Source organism: Colobus angolensis, unplaced genomic scaffold, assembly GCF_000951035.1.
Source record: "Colobus angolensis palliatus isolate OR3802 unplaced genomic scaffold, Cang.pa_1.0 Scaffold282, whole genome shotgun sequence".
NCBI classification, from domain to species: Eukaryota; Metazoa; Chordata; class Mammalia; order Primates; family Cercopithecidae; genus Colobus; species Colobus angolensis.
Genome location: NW_012116066.1, coordinates 1,416,458 through 1,435,951, shown reverse-complemented (window position 1 = coordinate 1,435,951; position 19,494 = coordinate 1,416,458). Strand labels below are relative to the sequence as shown.

The following is a 19,494-nucleotide window of genomic DNA, read 5'->3' as shown; positions in this document are numbered from 1 at the left end:
TTTATTGAATTTGAGGGCCTTTATTCCAAGAGTGGAACCTTTGTTTTGAATAGGTTAAACATCCCTGTGCCCTTTGGGTGGGATCCAGACTAGGTATATTATCAAGATTTTTATTGGTATACTTTTTGTAACTGTTTTCAGGTATATGCATTGGCTTAATTCGGCCAAAATACACCTCATTATAGTTCTCATCATCCATCTAGACATGACTCTTTTTTGGGAGAATGTGATAGAATAATGTCCCCCTCCCATGATTCCATATCCTGATCCCCAACACCTGTGAATATGTTACCTTACATAGCAAAAATGACTTTTCAGTTATGAGTAAATCAAGGATTTTGAGATGGAGAGATTATGATGAATTATCTGGTATACCTAATCTAATCACAAGGGTCTTTATAAGGGAAAAGGGGAAGTAAGAGGGTCAGAGTCAGATACGACAAGGGAAGCAGAGGTCTGAGTGGTTCCGCAACAAGCCAAGGAATGTGGGTAGCCTCTAGAAGCTGGAAAAGTCAAAGACACAGATTCTCCCCTAGAATCTCCCGAAGGAATACAGCTCTGCCCACACTTTGATTTCAGCTCAGTGTCACTTCTGACCTCCAGAACTGTAATAAAATAAAACTAAATTTGTGGTCATTTGTGACAGCAGCAGCAGGAAATTCCTAAGGACTCTTGTTTTCCTTCCTCCTAGCCTCACTGACCCTCATAGGCGCCCGAGTATCAATGTGTATTCTTCCGACTCACCTCCCATCCCCTTGAAAAATATGTAGAAAGCTGGTCGTGTGCTTTAAAAAACGCACGTATGGTACCCTCCCTCATGTTTGGAATGTTCCTTTTAAAATCAACAATATGTATTGCCAGCTTTCAAATATGTCCTTTGTCCTTTTCACAGAGCACAGTGCTGCCAGGGTCCCCAAGTCCACGCAGTGAAGTAGGGCTAGTATTACTAACCCTGGAGTCAGCGCTAGCAAACAAGGGCTCATAGGTCAAGGGCTAGAAGCCACGTTTCCACATTCCCAGGCCAAGGCTGTTTTCCGCAGATGACTCGGTCCTGGTGTCCGGCAGGGCACAGCCCCTAGCGCTTCCGAGGCCCCGCAAGTATGCAGGCAGCCGCGACGCCGGCTCCGCCGCGCGGAGGGAGGGGGCCCGGGTAGCGCCCGGACTGGGCGGCGACGTGGTGGAGGAAGTTTTGTTCGGTCAGAGACCGGACCCGGGAGCTGCGGGTGAGCCAGGTGTCGAGCCTTGGGAGCCCTAGGAGCCATAGGAGCTGCCAGAGCCGCCGGCGCACCGCCCCACCTCGTCCTGCTGCTCTCGCCAGCTCAGGTTACCTGAGGCCGGTGGGCGGGGCGGCCCTTCCCGTCTGCTCCGGCCCCCAGCCTCCAGGGCGGCGGAGCCGGGAAGTGGAAGAGGGAGCGAAGGAGGCGGAGACTGCCGAGGCTCCAGCCCGGCCGGGCTCCGAGGCGAGAGGCTGCATGGAGCGGCCGGCGCGGCTCTGCGGGCTGTGGGCGCTGCTGCTCTGCGCCGGCGGCGGGGCCGGGGGCGCCGCGCCCACGGGTGAGTGCGACCCTCTGGGCCCGAGGGGCGGCCGGAGGGATGAGGGCGGTGAGGGTCACGAATGAAAGGCCCGGGAGGTCACCGCCGGGCGGAGGGCCGAAGCTGGGGTGGGTGCTGGGGGCTGCCCTCGCGAGGCCCGGCGCTTGGCGGCTGCGGCTTCCCGCGCGGGGTCTCTGGGGCCCGGTACTGGGGCCGGTTCGAGGTGGGACTTGGGAGCTGCGGGGTTTTCCCGAACTCCGGGTGCGGCGGAGGTGGCGGCAGCGAAGTAGGAGGACGGCGACTTGTCGTCGCACTTCCCTTGGGCCGTCGGGAAGAGCCAAGGAGGCTGGCGTCCAGGCTTGCAGGGGCGGGGGGCCCGAAACATGCCCGCGGGGTCAGAGGGCCGCGGGTCAGCGCCCGGAAAGTCGTCTGTGAGCCCCGGAGGAAATGAGCCAGAGCCGGCGGGGACCACGACCGAAGTCTAGGCGAGCTGAGAACGCGCTGGGGCTCTTTACCGGAGGCGGCGCCAGTCCTCAGTGTCTAAGGGTGGCTCTTGCGGGTGGAAGTTGAAGGGAACCTCTAAACATCTCAGTCCTTGTTGAAAAAGGACGTGACGATCATGACCTCCTCTGGCGTGGAAGAAATCCTTTGGGAAACCCAGAACAGCATCCCAGCAGATGCTCCCCCCACCAGATGCTCCCCCTGCCCCACTCTCTTTAATAAACCTTATATTTTAGAGTAATTGTAGATTTATGGAAAAGTTGCAAAGATAGTTCAGAGAGTTCCTGTGTATCCCTCACCCTGTTTGGTAACTTCTAATCAACCTGACAGTTGTGAAAATTTGGGAGTTAATGACTGCGTTAGGAGCAGCTCCTGGAAGGAATGGCCTTCTGTATGTTTCTGGTGACAGTGAAAGCCCCAAACTGTATAGGTTTTATTATCACATTGACACAAATACCTACATATGCTTAGTGTGTTTTTACCAATGTGCTTTGAAATCCAACTTGAAATGTTGATTAGGAAACCTTGATGCCCTCTATGGATTCAGTCAATAAAATACATGCTGCCAGGCAGTGTTTTAGGGGCTGAGGATGCAGCAGTGAGCAAAACAGATCAGGTGCCTGCCCTCAGACATATCGGGGGGTGGGGGTAAATATGATATGTCGGAGGGTGCTAAGTAGAGAAAAACACAGCAGCTGGGAAGGGATTTGCCATTGTAAAAAGGGTGGATCGAGAAGAAAACGTGTTGCTGAAAGGTGGCATTTGAGTAGAGACCTGAGGGAGACTTGAAGCTTGTCAGTCAATAATTATTCGGGTGTCTGCCTTATTTAGTACTGAGCCAGGCTCTCTAGGTTGACTTAGAACCTGAGAGTGTATAGCAAAATTCTTGCCCCACAAGGGCCTCTAGTTCAGTTGGGGACACCTGATTTCCATAATCATACGGGGACATTGCAGTCCAGAGAAGGGAAGGGACTTGTCTAAAGTTACCCATCTCATTAGTCTCCTGATTTTCACAGTGCCACTCCAGCACTCTCCCTCCTACAGACTCACTCCCACACGCACCTGAAACAACAGCTGGCCATCTAGACAATAGTGGCAACTCCCAACTTCATCAGTTTTGTCACAATGGTTTGCTAACTTGCTTATTTAGAAAACAGAAACTTCTCTCCCTATTAAAAGTATTGATAGAATTGCATTGAGATATGGTGGGAAAAAATTAGATGTTTCCAGTGAGACTTGAGTTTTAGTGGTTCTGGGCTGGTCATTTCCTCTCTGTTGTGCTGCAGTTAGTTTTCTCATCTGTGAAATGAGGAGGTTGAACTGCATAACTTCTAAGAGCTCCTCCAGCTTGAATCCTCAGAGTGTTTATAAAAGTGATTAGATTACTAGCTTAGTTTAACCTGTCCCACTCAATGGCCCACACTGTGGCATGTCTTAATTATAACTAGCATGTATATGGCATGTATGCCCAGCAGTTTTCTAATTGCTTTACTTGTACCATTTCATTTAATCTTTACCAATAATATAACCTGTAGGTGCTGTTATTAGTCCCATTTTGTACACGAAAAAGTTGAGGCACAGTGCGACCAAGACCCTTGCCCACATTCGCATAGCTGGCAAAGTGGAAGAGCTATGTTTCCAACCCTGGCAGCCTGATTCCAGAGGCCATGCCCTTAACCACTGTACTCAGTGCTTCTGCCCAGCAGAAAAGACACGAGTCTTTAGCTGAACACCTCACAGGGTAGCAGGGCAGGACTGCTTGGGACCCACGAAAGTATGTGCAAGCCATTTGTTAAGAAGCTAATGATACTATATTAGGCCAGGTGCAGTGGCTCATGCCTGTAATCCCAGCACTTTAGGAGACTGAGGTGGGTGGATTACTTGAGGCCAGGAGTTTGAGCATGGCCAACATGGCAAAACCCCGTCTCTACTAAAAATACAAAAATTAGCCGAGTGTGGGATTACATACCTGTAATCCCAGCTACTCAGGAGGCTGAAGCATGAGACTCATTTGATCCTGGGAGGCAGAGGTTGCAGTGGGCGAAGATCAGGCCACAGCCCTCCAGCCTGGGCCACAGAGCAAGACTGTCTCAAAACAAAAAAAGAAGCGAATGACACTACATTGGAGACTGGCTTTATAGTGGCTGGGCTGTGTGGTCCAAACAACTAGTACTATAGGCATTCAAAAGAGAAAAAGCTGAAGGTTGGTAGTTTTATGGAAGAGGTAAAACTTGAGCTAGATCTTCTGGATGAGTGGATGGAGAATTTATTCTGGGTGGGGGGAATAGCAGGAGCAGAGACCCAGAAATGAGGGTAAGAGTGCTCCTTTGTGGTCAGGAAGGAGCCTGGCTTGGCAAGAGAGTGCATTGGTAAAGTCAATCCAGGCAGAATAGCTTGATTTGCCCTTGAAAGCTCTGAGTCCGCAACAGCATGGGGAAAATAACACAGGAGGAGGAAGCAAGCAGGGAGACTTGACTGGGTAGGGGAGCCCCTGGAGTGTGAAGCTACACAGGAATCTATGGTTGCAGGTCTCCACTAGAAAAATGGGCTGTGAACCCTTCCTGTCCAGGACCATGACTTACTGGTATCTTCCCACCTGGTGGGGCACAACAGAGCATATTTGCATGATTGGGGTAACTAAGAAAGATGTTGCAAGAAAAAAACGAACAGGAGTTGATGCCTGAGTGGATGTAAGGGAAGGAGATAGATGACTCATATATGACTCTTGTGATTTCCTTAACTTTTCCCAAAATGTGCATGCCTCTGCCAGCTGCTGTGATTGGACAGGAGAGAGCAAAAGCTATAAGCTAAGCAAAATGCCTTCTTATTAAACAGTAGATTGTATTAACTCTTAATTTAAATAGGATGTTGTGCTAGATGACTGTACAGACTTGGGATTTGAGGTTTAGATACAGACATACTTGGGTCCCTTCCTACTCCCTTTTCTGAAGTCAGTGGTGCAATCCCCAAGGAATCGTTGAAATTAGGTGCCTAAGGGAAGCTTATCAGGTAGAAGGGATACTTGTTCTGTCTCAAAGGCCAGGGACATATATCAATTCAACAGAAAACCAAAGCAACCCTGGCCAGGCGCAGTGGCTCACGCCTGTAATCCCAGCACTTTGGGAGGCCGAGGTGGGTGGATCGCTTGAGGTCAGGAGTTCGAAACCAGCCTGGCCAACATGGCGAAACCCCATCTCTACTAAAAATACAAAAATTAGCCAGGCATGATGGTGTGCACCTGTAATCCCAGCTACTCGGGAGGCTGAGGTGGGAGAATCGCTTGAACCCAGGAGGCAGAGTTTGCAGTGAGCTGAGATCACACCAGTACGTTCCAGCCTGGGTGACAGAGCAAGACTCTGTCTCCAAAACAAAAAAAAAGAAAGCAACCCTTTAGAATTGTTTTGTCTTAAAGAAATAAAGCAGATAGCTAACACATAGCACTTACTGCCTGTGGGCACTGTTCTAAGCACATTGTATTAACTCATTTAATCCTCATAGTAACCCTTTGCAAGAGGTTACTATTATTATTCTCATATTAGAAGAAAACTGAGAGGTTAAGTAATTTGCCTGCTGGCAAGTAGTAGAGGTGGAATATAAACTCAGGCAGTCAGGCTCCACAGTCTGTGCTCTTAAACACTACACTATGTTGAAGTTATCCACGAAGAGCTGTTAGAGACCTTTACGAGTAGTATAATCATCACTTATTCATGTATATGTCTAGGCATGTTGTATACACACAGAGTTCACATGTATTTGTATATATTTAAACATTTGGAGATTACATTTAAAGTTTCAGTGCCTGTATTTTTTTCAATATTTTGCTATAAAATACACATAACATAAAATTTACCATCTTAACCATTTTTAAGTATACAGTTCAGTGTTACTAAATACATTCATAATGCTGTGCAACCATCACCACCATCCATCCCCTTTTGCAAGGTAACTTGCAAGTTATCTTTTGCAAGATAACTCTTTTTATCTTGCAAAACTGAAACTCTGTACCCATTAAACAACAACTCCCCATTTTCCCCTGCGCCTAACCCCTGGCAACCACCATTCGACTTTCTGTCTCTATGATTTTGACTACTCTAAGTATTTCATATGAATGTAATGATATACTTTTTGTCTTTTTTGTGACTGGCTTATTTCTGTTAGCATAATGCCCTCATGGTTCATGTTGTATCATGTGTCAGAATTTTTCCTTTTTAAAAGCTGAGTAATATTCCATTGTATGCATATACCACATTTTGCTTATCCGTTTATCTGTCGATGGACACTTAGGTTGCTTCCATGTTTCAGCGATTTCACAATACTGTTATGAACTCAGGTGTAGAATATCTCTTTGAGACCTTGTTTTCGCTTCTTTTGGGTATATACCCAGACATGGAATTACTGTATCATATGGTAATTCTATCTTTAACTTTTTTGAGGAACCACCATACTGTTGTCCATAGCGAAATTTTACATTTCCACCAACTATGTACTGGGGTTTGAATTTTTCCATATCCTTGCCAACATTTATTTTCTATGTTTTGATAGTAGCCATTCTAATGGGGGTGAGGTGAAATCTCATTGTGGTTTTCGTTTGCATTTTCCTAAATATTAGTGATGATGAACACCTTCATGTGCTTATTGGCTATTTGCATATCTTTGTTGGTGAAAAATCTATTTAAGCCTTTGCCTATTTTTGAATTGAGTTTTTTTTATTGTTGAGGTTTAGGACTCCTCTGTATATTCTGGATATTAATCCCTTATTAGATATATGATTTTCACATGTTTTTCCATTCTGTGAGTCATTTTTTTTCTGTGAATATTTTGATGCACACATTTTAATGTTTTCCATGAAATCCGATTCATCAATTTTTTATTTTGTTACCTGCATTGTTGGTGTCATATCCAAGAAATTGTCGCTGAATCCAATGGTGTGAAGCTTTTGTCTTATGTTTTCTTCTAAAAGTTTTATAGTTTTAGTCTTACAATTTAGGTCTCTGATGCATTTTGAATTTATTTTTTTACTTGGTATTAAGTAAGGGTCCAATTTCATTCTTTTTCATAATGGATATCCAGTTTTCCCAGCACCATTTGTTGAAAAGATTGTCCGCATTGAGTGGTCTTGGCACTCTTGTCAAAAATAATTTGACCATACATGTGATGGTTTATTTCTGGACTGTCTATTCTATTACATTGATCAGTATGTCTATCTTTATGCCAGTACACACTTTTGATTATTGTAGCTTTGTAGTACGTTCTGAAATCAGGAAGTCTAAGTCTTACAGCTTTGTTTTTCTGTTTCAAGACTGTTTGGCTATTCAGAGTTCCTTGAGGTTTCATAAGAATTTTAGGATGGATTTTTCTATTTCTGCAAAACTATGCCATTAAGATTTTGATATACATTGAATTGAATCCATATATCACTTTGGATAGTATTGACATCTTAACAATATTAAGTGTTCTAATACATGAACATGGGATGTGTTTCCATATCATCTACAAACAGATAATTTTACACCTTATTTTAACTGGATGTTTTTATCTCTTTATCTTACCTAATTGCTCTGGGTGGAATTTCAAGTACTATGTTGAATAGGAGTGGTGAAAGTGGGCATCTTTGTTTCATTCCTGACCCTAAAGGAAAAGCTTTCAGTCTTTCACCATTAAGGGTGATGTTTGCTGTGGGTTTTTCATATATAACTTTTAAGTCAATTTCCTTATACTTCTAGTTTGTTGAGTGTTTTTATCATGAAAGGTAAATTTTGTCTAATGCTTTTTCTGTATCAATTGAGAAGATCAGGTAGTTTTTTTCCCCTTTATTCTGTTAATGTGGTATATTACATTGATCAAGTTTTGTATGTTAAAACATCTTTGTATTCCCGGAATAAATCCCACTTGGTCATGGTCTATAATCCTTTTGATATGCCCCTATATTCACTTTACTGCTATTTTGTTGAGAATTTGTACATCAGTGTTCATAAGGCATATAGGTCTATAGTTTTCTTTTCTTGTAGCATCTTTGTCTGGCTTTGGTATCAGGTAATGCTGGCCTCGTAGAATGAGTTAGGAAGTTTGAGAAGATTTGGTATTAGTTCTTTAGATGTTTGGTAGAATTTTATCTATGAAGCCATCAGGTCTAGGGCTTTTCTTTGTTGGGAGATTTTTTTATTATTGATTCAATCTCCTTACTACTTATAGGACTATGGAGATTTCCTATTTCTTTGTGATTTAGTATTGGTGGTTTTGTCTTTCTGGAAATGTGTCTGTTTCATCTAGGCTGTACAATTTGTTAGTGTACCATTGTTTATGGTACTCTCTTATAATCCTTTATATTTCTCTAGAATCAATAGTAATGATTCTAGAGAAATATTCATTTTCATTTTTGATTTTAGTAATTTCAGTCTTCTTTCTTATTAGTCCATCTAGCTAAAGGTTTGTCCATTTTGTTGATCTTTTCAAGAAACTTTTAGTTTCATTGATTTTCTCTATTTTTCTATTCCCTTTTTCTTTTATCTCTGGTCTAATCTTCATTATTTCCTTCCTTATGGTAGCTTAAGATTAGTTTGTTCTTTTTCTAGTTACGTAAGTGGTAAAGTTAAGGTTGCTGATTTGAGATCTTTCTTGTTTCTTAATATAAGTGTTTATAGCTATAAATTTTTCCAATAGTACTACTTTCACTGCATCATCTAAATTTTAGATGTTTATATTTATGCCTTTCATCAAATTTGGGAAGTTGTCATCCATTCTTCTTTCTTTCTTTTTCTTTTTCTTTTTCTTTTTTTTTTTAAATTTTGAGACAGAGTCTCACTCTGTCACCCCGGCTGGAGTGCAGTGGCGTGATCTCAGCTCACTGCAACCTCTGCCTCCCGGGTTCAAGCAATTCTCCTGCCTCAGCCACCCAAGTAGCTGGGATTACAGATGTGCACCACCACACTCAGCTAATTTTTGTATTCTTAGTAGAATTGGGATATTGCCATGTAGGCTAGGCTGGTTTTGGACTCCTGGACCCAGGTGATCTGCCTGCCTTGGCCTTCCCAAGTGCTGGGATGAGCCACCACACCTGGCTCATTATTTTTTCAAGTATTCTTTCTTTCCTTTTCTCTTTCTTCTCCTGGAACCGCCATAATGCGTACACTGGTCTGCTGATAGTATACCACAGGTCTCTTAGACTCTGTTCACTTTTCTTCAATCTTTTTTTCTTTCTGTTCCTCGGACTCAATAATTTTTATTGCCCTAATTTCAAGTTTATTGATTCTTTCTTCTGCCTGCTCAAATCTACCTTTGATTCTTTTTAGTGAATTTTTCATTTCAGTTGTTGTGCTTTTCTGCTCCAGAGTTTCTTTTTGATCTTTTTTTAGGTTTTCTGTCTCTTTATTGGTATTTTCATTTTGCTTACATATCATTTTCTTGACTCTCTCCACATTTTCCTTTACTTCTGTGAACATCTGAAGATATTTGTTTCAGAATCTTTCTTTAATGTATTTGCCATCAGGTCTTTTTCAGGGACAGGTTTGGTGTTGTTTAACTTTTTTTCTTTGAATGGGCCATAGTTTCCTGGTTTGTTTGTGTGTTTGTTTTTTTGTCTGCCTTGTGATTTTTTGTTAAAAACTGGACATTTAAATCTGGTTTCTCTGGAAACCAGATTCCCCCCTTCCTCCAGGATTTGCTGTTTTTTGTTATTGTTTTGTTTATTGTTTTTATTTTTTTGATTATTGTAGGCTGTGTGTTGAGCATCAACCTGAAGTGTAAACTTAGTCTTCTCAGGTTTTTTCCTGGGCTTTCCCTGAGCATGTGTGGTCACTTTCTGTTTTTCTCTGTATATGTAGTTTTGTTTCATTTTGTTTTGTTTTGTTTTGTTTCTGAGACTTAGTCTCGCTCTGTTGCCCAGGCTAGAGTGCAGTGGTGTGATCACAGCTCACTGTAACCTCGAATCCCTGCGCTCAAGTGATCCTCCCACATCAGTCTCCTGAGGAGCTGGAACTACAGATTCATGCCACCACACCTAGCTAATTTAAACAAACAAACAAAATTTGTTTTGGTAGAGATGGGATCTTGCAGTGTTGCCAGGGCTGGTCTTTGACTGCTGGCCTCTAGTAATCCTCCTGCCTTGGCCTACCAAAGTGCTGGGATTATAGGCGTGAGTCACCATGCCCAGCCTCTGTAGTTGTTTTAGAATTTCTTTTTTTTTTTTTTTTTTGAGACGGAGTCTTGCTCTGTTGCCCAGGCTGGAGTGCAGTGGCTAGATCTCAGCTCACTGCAAGCTCCGCCTCCCGGGTTTATGCCATTCTCCTGCCTCAGCCTCCCGAGTAGCTGGGACTACAGGCGCCCGCCACTTCGCCTGGCTAGTTTTTTGTATTTTTTAGTAGAGACAGGGGTTTCACCGTGTTAGCCAGGATGGTCTCTATCTCCTGACCTCGTGATCCGCCCGTCTCGGCCTCCCAAAGTGCTGGGATTACAGGCTTGAGCCACCGCGCCCGGCCAATTGTTTTAGAATTTCTAATCTTTAATGCCTGGCTCCCAAAAGTGGAAAAGGAGAAAAATGAGGTGACAAGAGAAGAGCACCATCGTTTACATCTTCTGGAAATCACTTTAGCTAGATAGGGAGGGCTTGCAACAATGGGGATAGATGCAACCACAATGGCTGCCAGCCTCTTTGTCTGTACCTCTGTGATCAGAAGCAGCAATCAGTAATCAGAATACAAATCCCCGATATTTGGAGGACAGAGTACTTTTGCCCACGTAGCCCACACGCTGTGGGCAGAGGACTCCAGGAACATGTGCACAGCTGCCTGCCGTGGGGTTGGGGATGAAGGATGGGCAGCTACTACTATGTAAAAGCTGGCATTGATTGAAATTTATTGCAATTTGTTGTTCAAGCCTTTCCTTGGAAATTGCAAGCCTTCAATGTAAGTGTTTCCTAATATAACTCTGCAGTCTTCCAAAATTGTTACATCAAACAGATTCTGCCACTACCATTGTTATCTAGGTGAGGAGATAGATGTCTGGTGCTTCCTACTCTTGCCATATTCCCAGAATCCATGTGTGTGTGTGTTTAAAGTGTAGGAAGTAGAAAAATCAAAAGATATGGAGGGAACCAGAAGAGAAAAAGAAAAGGATAGCAGATAGCTCCAAGAAGCCCAAAATGCAAACTAGTTAGAAGATCTGACCAAAGGACACTTCAAAACAGATGGGAAAATATTAATCCCATTTAAAAGGTTGAATATAGGGCAGGCTATTGTTTTATTTCAAAACTGAGGTTAAAGTAGGTTTTAAAAGGTTTCAAATTACCTTGAAAATTGAAGTACAATTGAAATGAACCACAAATAGGTATATTTTTATTATCAGGGCTTTAATATTTGTGTGGGAGTGGGAGGTAGGCGGGTAGGGAGAGCACTGAAAGTGCTAAACTGGGTATGTTGGATATATTTCTGGGAACTGCAGAATAAGGCAGATAATCCTACAGTAAATAGTAGTCTCCAGTAGGAACAATGTTTTTATTAGAGGCTCTCTACCTGACAAATGATTTGTCTTAAAAAATATCATTGATATGGTGTTAGAAAGGCCAAAATGGAAAGTCATACATGCTTTTAATCACTTAAAATCCTAACTATAGCTCTGTTACCTGAGCCATTGGTGCTCCCTGGTACTAGCTCAGTTTTAATGCAGTACAATAGGAATTCTTTGCTTCCACAAGGCCTTGTCCTGCTGTGGGCTACTCCTTCCCACAGTTGCACCTTGAGAAAAACTATTGATAGTAGAGTTAGAAGAGGGAATGATTTTTTTTTTAATTTCAAATTTTATTATAGATTAAAGAGTACATGTGCAGATTTGCTACATGGGTAAACTGCATGATGCTGAGACTTGGGGTCCCAACTATCTGATCACCCAGGCTGTAACCATAGTACCCAACAGGTGGTTCTTCGGCCCCCAAACCCACCTCCCTCCCTCCCCTGTCTAGTGATCCCCAGTGTCTGTTGTTTCCATCTTTATGATCATGTGTATTCAGTGTTTAACACCCACTTATAAGTGAGAACATGCGGTATTTGGTTTTCTATTCTTGCATTAAATCACTTAGGATAAAGGCCTCCAGCTCCACCCATGTTGCTGCAAAGGGCATGGTTTCATTCTTTTTGTGGCTGCATAGTATTCCATGGTGTATATGTGCCACATTATCTTTATCCAATCCACCGTTGGTGGGCACTTAGGTTAATTCCGTGTCCTTGCTTTTGTGAATAGTGCCGCAGTGAACATACAGGTGCATGTGTCTTTATGATAGAATGAGTTATTTTCCTTTGGGTATATATCAGCTAATGGAATTGTTGGGTTGAATGGTAGTTCTATTTTAAGTCTTTTTTCTTTTTTTGAGACAGAGTCTTGCTCTGTTGCCCAGGCTGGCGTGCAGTGATGCGATCTTGGCTCACTGCAACCTCCACCTCCTGGGTTCAAGTGATTCGTATGCCACAGTCTCCTGAGTTTCTGGTATTACAGGTGTACACCACCATGCCTGGCTAATTTTTGTGTTTTTAGTAGAGATGGGGTTTTGTTACATTGTCCAGGCTGGTCCCGAGCTCACGATCTCAAGTGATCTGCCCTCCTCAGCCTCCCAAAGTGCTGGGATTATAGGTGTAAACCACCATGCCTGGCCTATTTTAAGTTCTTTGAGAAATCTCTAAACTGCTTTCCACAGTGGTGGAACCTGTTTGCATTTCCACCAACAGGGTATAAGCATTCCCTATTTTCCACAGCCTCATCAACATCTGTTTTCTGACTTTTAAATAATCACCAGGGAATGAATGTTGAGGGTCAAGGGTCTTTGTAGACTGCTGACCAAGTCGCTGCTATGAGAAAACTCAACTACAGAGTGCCTGTGAGTTTGATGTTTTGGGACAAGTGGAATTTTTTGCTCAGTTAGAGAGGAAGGTAACAGTATAAATATTGCTGATTATGTAACAGGCACAATGCACTCCAAAGTAATAGTGCGTAGAGTACAAGATTTAATTCTTATCATTTGGTAAGTTACTATTACTATCATCCTTAAGTAATTAATAATGATTCCGTTCATCACTTTAGAAAATTTGGGGGAATTATTTTCAAATAACTTTAATAAACTTCTATGTTGAAATAATTTTTGGTTGACAGAAAAGTTGCAAAGGTAGGACAGAGGGTTCCTGCACACCCATCACCCAGTTTCTGGGGGATGATTTTGATAGTCTTGGTCTCAGGAGAAGTTCTCAGGAAAGTTTAAAATTATGTTTCACAGTTCCTCCTGTTTCTCTTCCCTCTTCAGATTAGTCAAAGCTCTAGCTCTAGCTGTTTAGTGTCAGACCTCAGGGGAACAAGGGCTGCTAAGTCTCTTTCTCAGCACTTCTTTGGAAAAAGCTATAAAAAAACAATTACCAGGTCATGTTAGCAAGCAGAATTAAAGATGAGCTTCTTAAACTTACTTATAGAACTGCTGAGATTTTGAACAATCTGGTTTTTCTTGTTGTTGTTGTCATTGTTTTTGAGACCCTGTCTTGCTCTGTCACCCAGGCTAGAGTGCAGTGGCATGATCTTGGCTCACTGCAGCCTCAAACTCCCGGGCTCAAGTCATTCTTTTGCTTCGGCCCCCCAGTACCTGGGACTATAGGCATGTACCAGCATGCTTGGCTAACTTTTGTAACTTTTTTGTATAGACAGGATTTTGCTATGTTGCCTGGGCTGGTCTCAGACTCCTGGGCTCAAGCCACTTGGTCTCTCAAAGTGCCAGGATTACAGGTGTGAGCCGCTGTGCCCAGCCTGAACAGTCTGTATTGAGTGAGGTGTGTATCCCAAGGTTAGGGAACCCCAAATTCCTGGAAGAGAACAACTTGGAAATATTAGTATTTAAGAATATCACTCTTTGCTATGAAAGTGGTTAAGAATGTGACCTTGGAGCCATACTTTTCAAGTGACAGTCCCAGCTCTGCCATTTACTGTAACCATGGTATATGGAACAAGTGACTTCACGTGCCCGTTGCTTCAGTTGCCTCATCTTTAACATGAGGCCAGTAGGCCGGGCACGGTGGCTCACATCTGTAATCCCAGCACTTTGGGAGGCCGAGGCAGGTGGATCACTTGAGCTCAGGAGTTCGAGACCAGCCTGGCCAGCATGGCGAAAACCCATCTCTACTAAAATTACAAAAATTAGCCAGGCATGGTGGCGTGTGCCTGTAGTACCAGTAACAGGCTAGGTGAATCACTTCACCCCAGGAGGCAGAGGCTGCAGTGAGCTGAGATCGTGCCACTGCATTCCAGCCTGGGTTACAGAGTGAGATTCTATCTCAAACAACAACAACAACAAAAAACATGAGGCTAATACTAGTCCCTATCTCAAAGATTGTTATGAGGATTAAATGGATTAATATGTGTAGAATATTTAGAATAGTCCCTGGCCCAGTATATGTTAGATATTGTTAACTCAGTGCCCTCCAGGACTTGGGAGAATTAAGCAAACCATTAAAAATACTGTTGATAAATTCATTTTATTTGTCCTTGATTTGAACAGAAACTCAACCACCTGTGACAAATTTGAGTGTCTCTGTTGAAAACCTCTGCACAGTAATATGGACGTGGAATCCACCCGAGGGAGCCAGCCCAAATTGTAGTCTATGGTATTTTAGTCATTTTGGCGACAAACAAGATAAGGTAAGTTTTCTGCAACATGTTACATTGATGAGGTAAAGTGAACACTATGAATTGGAGCCAAGAATAAGCCAAATTCTAATCTGACATCAAAGTGGAAATTGTATTTTGGGGTGTGTTTAAATTTCAATTGGGGAAATTATAGAAGCAACTGTTGACACAAGTGAACACTTAAAAATATTTCCTAATTTTTTGACAATTAAATGCAATTGAGATTGCTTTGACAGGAAATATTAGATATCTTTTTCTCTAAGGTACTCAATAAATAATTATGTTATTGTTAAAATTTGTTCCTGTGTTCCTGTCTGTAGCTGTATCGCCTTGTATCTATATAACACTTAATTTTTCAGGGAATTTTTACATTTACCATCTTGCTAATCACATGGACAAATAGATATACAAGCACTATGTGGCGTAAAAGTAAATGGCCATATGGAAAGTGAAAAAGTAAGGTGTCAGTGGCAGTTGTGTTTGAATAGAGGGTTCCATAATGCCTGAGGAAAAAGGAGGAAGACTTTCAAGATTTCTAGTCAACTGATATAAGTGAATTTTTGTTAATAGGTTTGGATAATTTCAGGTTCTTTATGATAATCTTATTCAACTGTTTTTTTTTTTTTTTAATGTTTTCATACCTTCTTTCAGTGTGTGTGTTTGTTGCAGGGTGGCGACGGTGAGGGGGTTGGGTGTTTGGGGTTGAATTTGTCCAGGATCTTGAGTAGGCGGAATGAGAAGTTATTAGCAACAGTGCTTTGCATTGGTGAATTGTAGAAGCACCAAGTTCAGGCAGCTTTGGTGGCAGGAAGAGTCAGGAGAACTAGCTTCTGGTTGGCACTGTCACTCTTAACTGACTCTATAGCCTGGGATAAATTGCTTAACCTCTCTGAGCCTTTGTTTCCTTATGTATAAAGTATGGCTTTACTCACTTCCGTGGCTTGCTGGGACACAGAAAATAATGTATATAAAAGTTTAATAGTCAGGATGGAACATGCTCTTCCTCTGGAGGGAAGTTTGCTATCTGCCTTCCTCTCCCTTGGCTTGCTGAGGTATTACTTATGGCTTAGGCATTAATTGATAAAGAATTGAGGCTTGTCAGAAGTATTTGCGTTTTAAAAGAGGTCTTCTAAATGTGGAAGCCAATGATACTACCAGCAGTGAGACTGGAGTTCACCTTTACATACTGTTGGCTTCCTCTTGTTCCTCCTAAGGAAGGGCCTTAGGCATTTGGAGTCTTAGTGTTGAGTTTTGGTAATTGAGCCTTGAGAAATTCAGAGAGAGAGACCCTAAATGCCTCTGGATGTAAACCCTATAAATCACCCAAGTGTCTAACTGAAACCCTGAGGAGAGGTTGCTTTTCAGGTCCCTTTTTCTTAAGTTGTCTAGGATCAATCAGGTGCCAGGCTGGTATTCTAGCCTAGAAATCGGGCTATTTCCTTAGTGTATGTACAGAAATTTAGAGTTAAATGTAATTTTAGGAGACAGTAGAATCAGATAGAATTGTGCTTGAAATTTTATCTCTTCCCCTTTCAAGCTGTTTGATTTTGGGCAAATCACTTAACCTCTCTGAGCTCCCATTTTCTTGTTTGTAAAATAGGGGGTTGTTGGGGGCAGGGTGGGTAATAATAGTACCTACTGAATATGGATGGCATGTGCATTAAAGGAGATGAGGTTTGTAATGCACCTGACGCAGAGTTAGTGCTAGGTAATTGTTAGCTTTTATTATTGTTACTGTTGTTAGGTTGAGCCATGTGAAATTACCACTTTTATGGATCAAAATGGTTAAATGTTGTCAGTATTATTTGGTTCAGCCTAATATTATCATTTAATCTTGTTTCTTCCATTTTACCCCTGAAGAAACCAGATAGAGACCAAAAAGGGTGACCTCTGCCTAAGGCCAGCTCATTTATTTTAGCCATTTGACAGCATTGATGGCCATCAGTCCTACAGTTGTGATAAACACGGATTATTCCTTCCAATCAGTGATAGGAGATATCCTGTCTGGACCTTTTTCAAGTTTATCATCCTGAGGCTGAAAATGAATGGCAGAAGTAATTTTCCTCTCCTCTTTCTGTCCTTTGGGTACAGCATTAGCATCATTGGGCCAAACTGAGGTATATTTATCCCTGAAGCATATTGAAGTGATGGCATTATGATAGTTCGTACATTAGGGGGCTTAGGAAAGTGTTCAAAGGTCCCAAGTTGCTAAATGAGATAAACTCTTGAGGTCATTTTCAATCTTAAGATTGGAGGCTCATCAAGTTGAGAGATAGGGATTTGCAGAGGATCTTTGAAAAAGAAAAGATTAGTGTAAATGGCTGCCCTCCACCATTTTTTAAGTAATGTCTAATAGTTCTTCAGCTGGCAAGTAGAAGGAGGATCTGGCATCAGATTTTAGATATCTTTCATCACTAAGAAATGGGCAAGTCCCATTAGGCAAATCAAAAAAGCCAGGCATCCAAATAGGAAGATGCTGAAGCTAATTCCCTTTCTTTTTGAGAAAGGAATTCTGGAGTTGAGAGAGGTGCAGTCCAGCCAAGTGAACATTGGTCTGGGGAGATCAGTTCAGGACTCTTGCCTTGGTTTTTGATAAATTTTAAAAGGGAACCACATTCCCTGCAGGGTGGAGCATAACATCATACAGCAGCTACCAGTGGGAATGATTCACCAAAGCCAAAAGTCATGTGGGAGCCATCACACATACCTCATCAAGATTTGATGGAAGGGCTGAGCGTGGTAGCTCATGCCTGTAATCCCAGCACTTTGGGAGGCCGAGTTGGGCGGATCACCTGAGGTCAGGAGTTCAAGACCAGCCTGGCCAACATGGTGAAACCCCCTCTCTACTAAAAATACAAAAGTTAGCCGGGTGTGGTGGTGTGCACCTGTAATCCCAACTACTTGGGAGGCCGAGGCAGGAGAATCGCTTGAACCCAGGAGGCAGTGGTTACAGTGAGCCGAGATCATGCCACTGTACTCTAGCCTGGGCAACAGAGCAAGACTCTGTCTCAAAAAAAAAAAAAAAATCTAATGGAAGGAATTTAGGAATTTAGTTTCTTGTGTGATACAGAGAGGTGTGCTTGACTTGGCAGTTGTTAATAATCTGGGTTCCTACTATATTAGTGCCAGTTTAATATTGTTTACCTTGAACTTTGAAAGAAAATAGAAAAAATTATTATTTGAAAAAATTTTCCCTCTACTGTCCCTTTTCTGTGTTATTATTCATATGCCTAAAGCATAAGGTTCAGATTTAGATACTAAGGCATTTTTTTATTTTTTATGTTATTTTATTTTGAAATGGAGTCTGCTCTGTTGCCCAGGCTGGAGTGTAGTGGTATGATCTCAGCTCACTGCAACCTCTGTCTCCTGAGTTCAAGCAATTCTTATGCCTTAGCCTCCCAAATAGCTGGAACTACAGGTGCCACCACGACCAGCTAATTTTTTTGTATTTTTAGTAGAGACAGGGTTTTGCCATGTTGGCCAGGCTGGTCTCAAACTCCTGACCTTAGGTGATCCTGACCTCAGGTGACATTGGCCTCCCAATGTGCTGGGATTACAGGTGTGACCCACCACGCCTGGCCACTAAGGCATTTTTTAAATTAAAAATTCCGTTGTGATAATTTTTGTGTATGAAAACTCCGTAACCCTCTAACTGGAATAGTGTCCATTATAATATGAAAACTGGGATTATTTTCATGATGATTCTAATTTGACTATATTTGACTGTACAGTCTAATTTGACCTTTGACTGTGCATTTTCCCCTGGTGTCTTCAAAGGGCAAATATAGCTTCCAAACAAGAATTGCCATGGATCCTTGGATAAAGGTGGCTTCTTCAGAGATATATAGGACTTGTGCTTAGTAAAATTGTGAAGTTGGTAAAATTTGTATTCGAAGCTTTCCTGCCACCATTACCATGATCCTGGAGGCAGGTCTTCAGCTTCACATACTCGGAAACCTCATTTCCTCAGCACACATGCATCTCTCAAGGGCTGATTTTTTACTTTGTTGTGAAAATGGTAATGATAATGATGAAGCATTCTAGGAAGATTTCTGTTAGCATAACTGGTGCATTTCATCCCTGTCAGCAGAGCCTATATAGGAGGCCAAATGTTAAGTAGGTTTCTTGGTGAGGAATCAGAAGTTAGTTGTAAAAATGTACTTGTCTAAGAATAGCTGAAGGCCCTACTGAGGGTAAACAGCTTTGCCAGTGGGACAGAAAAATTCAATGTCCACATTCCTGTATCACCCGCTTTTTCTTCCCTGTCAGGATTTTGCTCACAGACATTTCTTTTTCTGTTCTTCCAGGGCTGACCAACTCCCTTTTCAGAGTGCTGCCTTGACTGGACCTAAGAGCTATTCTGGTTCTATGAAGTGATTTTGTTTTTGTGTCCTTGCTATGATTTATTCATTGTTGACTTGCTAGTTACTTCTCAGAGGCCATCCATATGTCCTGGTTTTGGGGATATCTCACAGTTGCCCTCATGCTCAGCTGGTAGCAGGCATGTGACATGGCAGAATAGCTCCTCACGGTAGTAGATAGAACTAACTGGCAAATTTTCCCCTTCATGGCCATCAACATGTAGATGAAATAGTATCTCTGACGTGAGTCAGAAACTATTGCAAAACAGGAAACGCTGTCCTTGGAGCTCTGATTAAAAGCAGCTCCATTCTTAATTATTCCAACTCTGTCAATTTGGGAAATGTTTGTTTCCCAGACAGCCCATTAATCTCATCATTCTAAGTCATAGTAACCAGACTGGTGATTTATGTCTCTATGATGTCTATAAATTGGCTTCCTATGGTTCCACAA

General features: G+C 42.3%; 1 protein-coding gene across 1 annotated transcript in view; it reads left to right on the top strand.

Moving 5' to 3' along the window:
• Nucleotides 1-1,136: 1,136 nt before the first annotated feature.
• IL13RA1 (interleukin 13 receptor, alpha 1) overlaps nt 1,137-19,494 on the top strand; it is a 66,357-nt gene continuing 47,999 nt past the window's right edge. The window contains exons 1-2 of the mRNA XM_011948695.1: nt 1,137-1,554; nt 14,555-14,694. Of these exons, the coding sequence (XP_011804085.1) occupies nt 1,473-1,554; nt 14,555-14,694 (222 nt within the window). The 5' untranslated portion in view covers nt 1,137-1,472. The remainder of the gene's footprint in view (nt 1,555-14,554; nt 14,695-19,494) is intronic.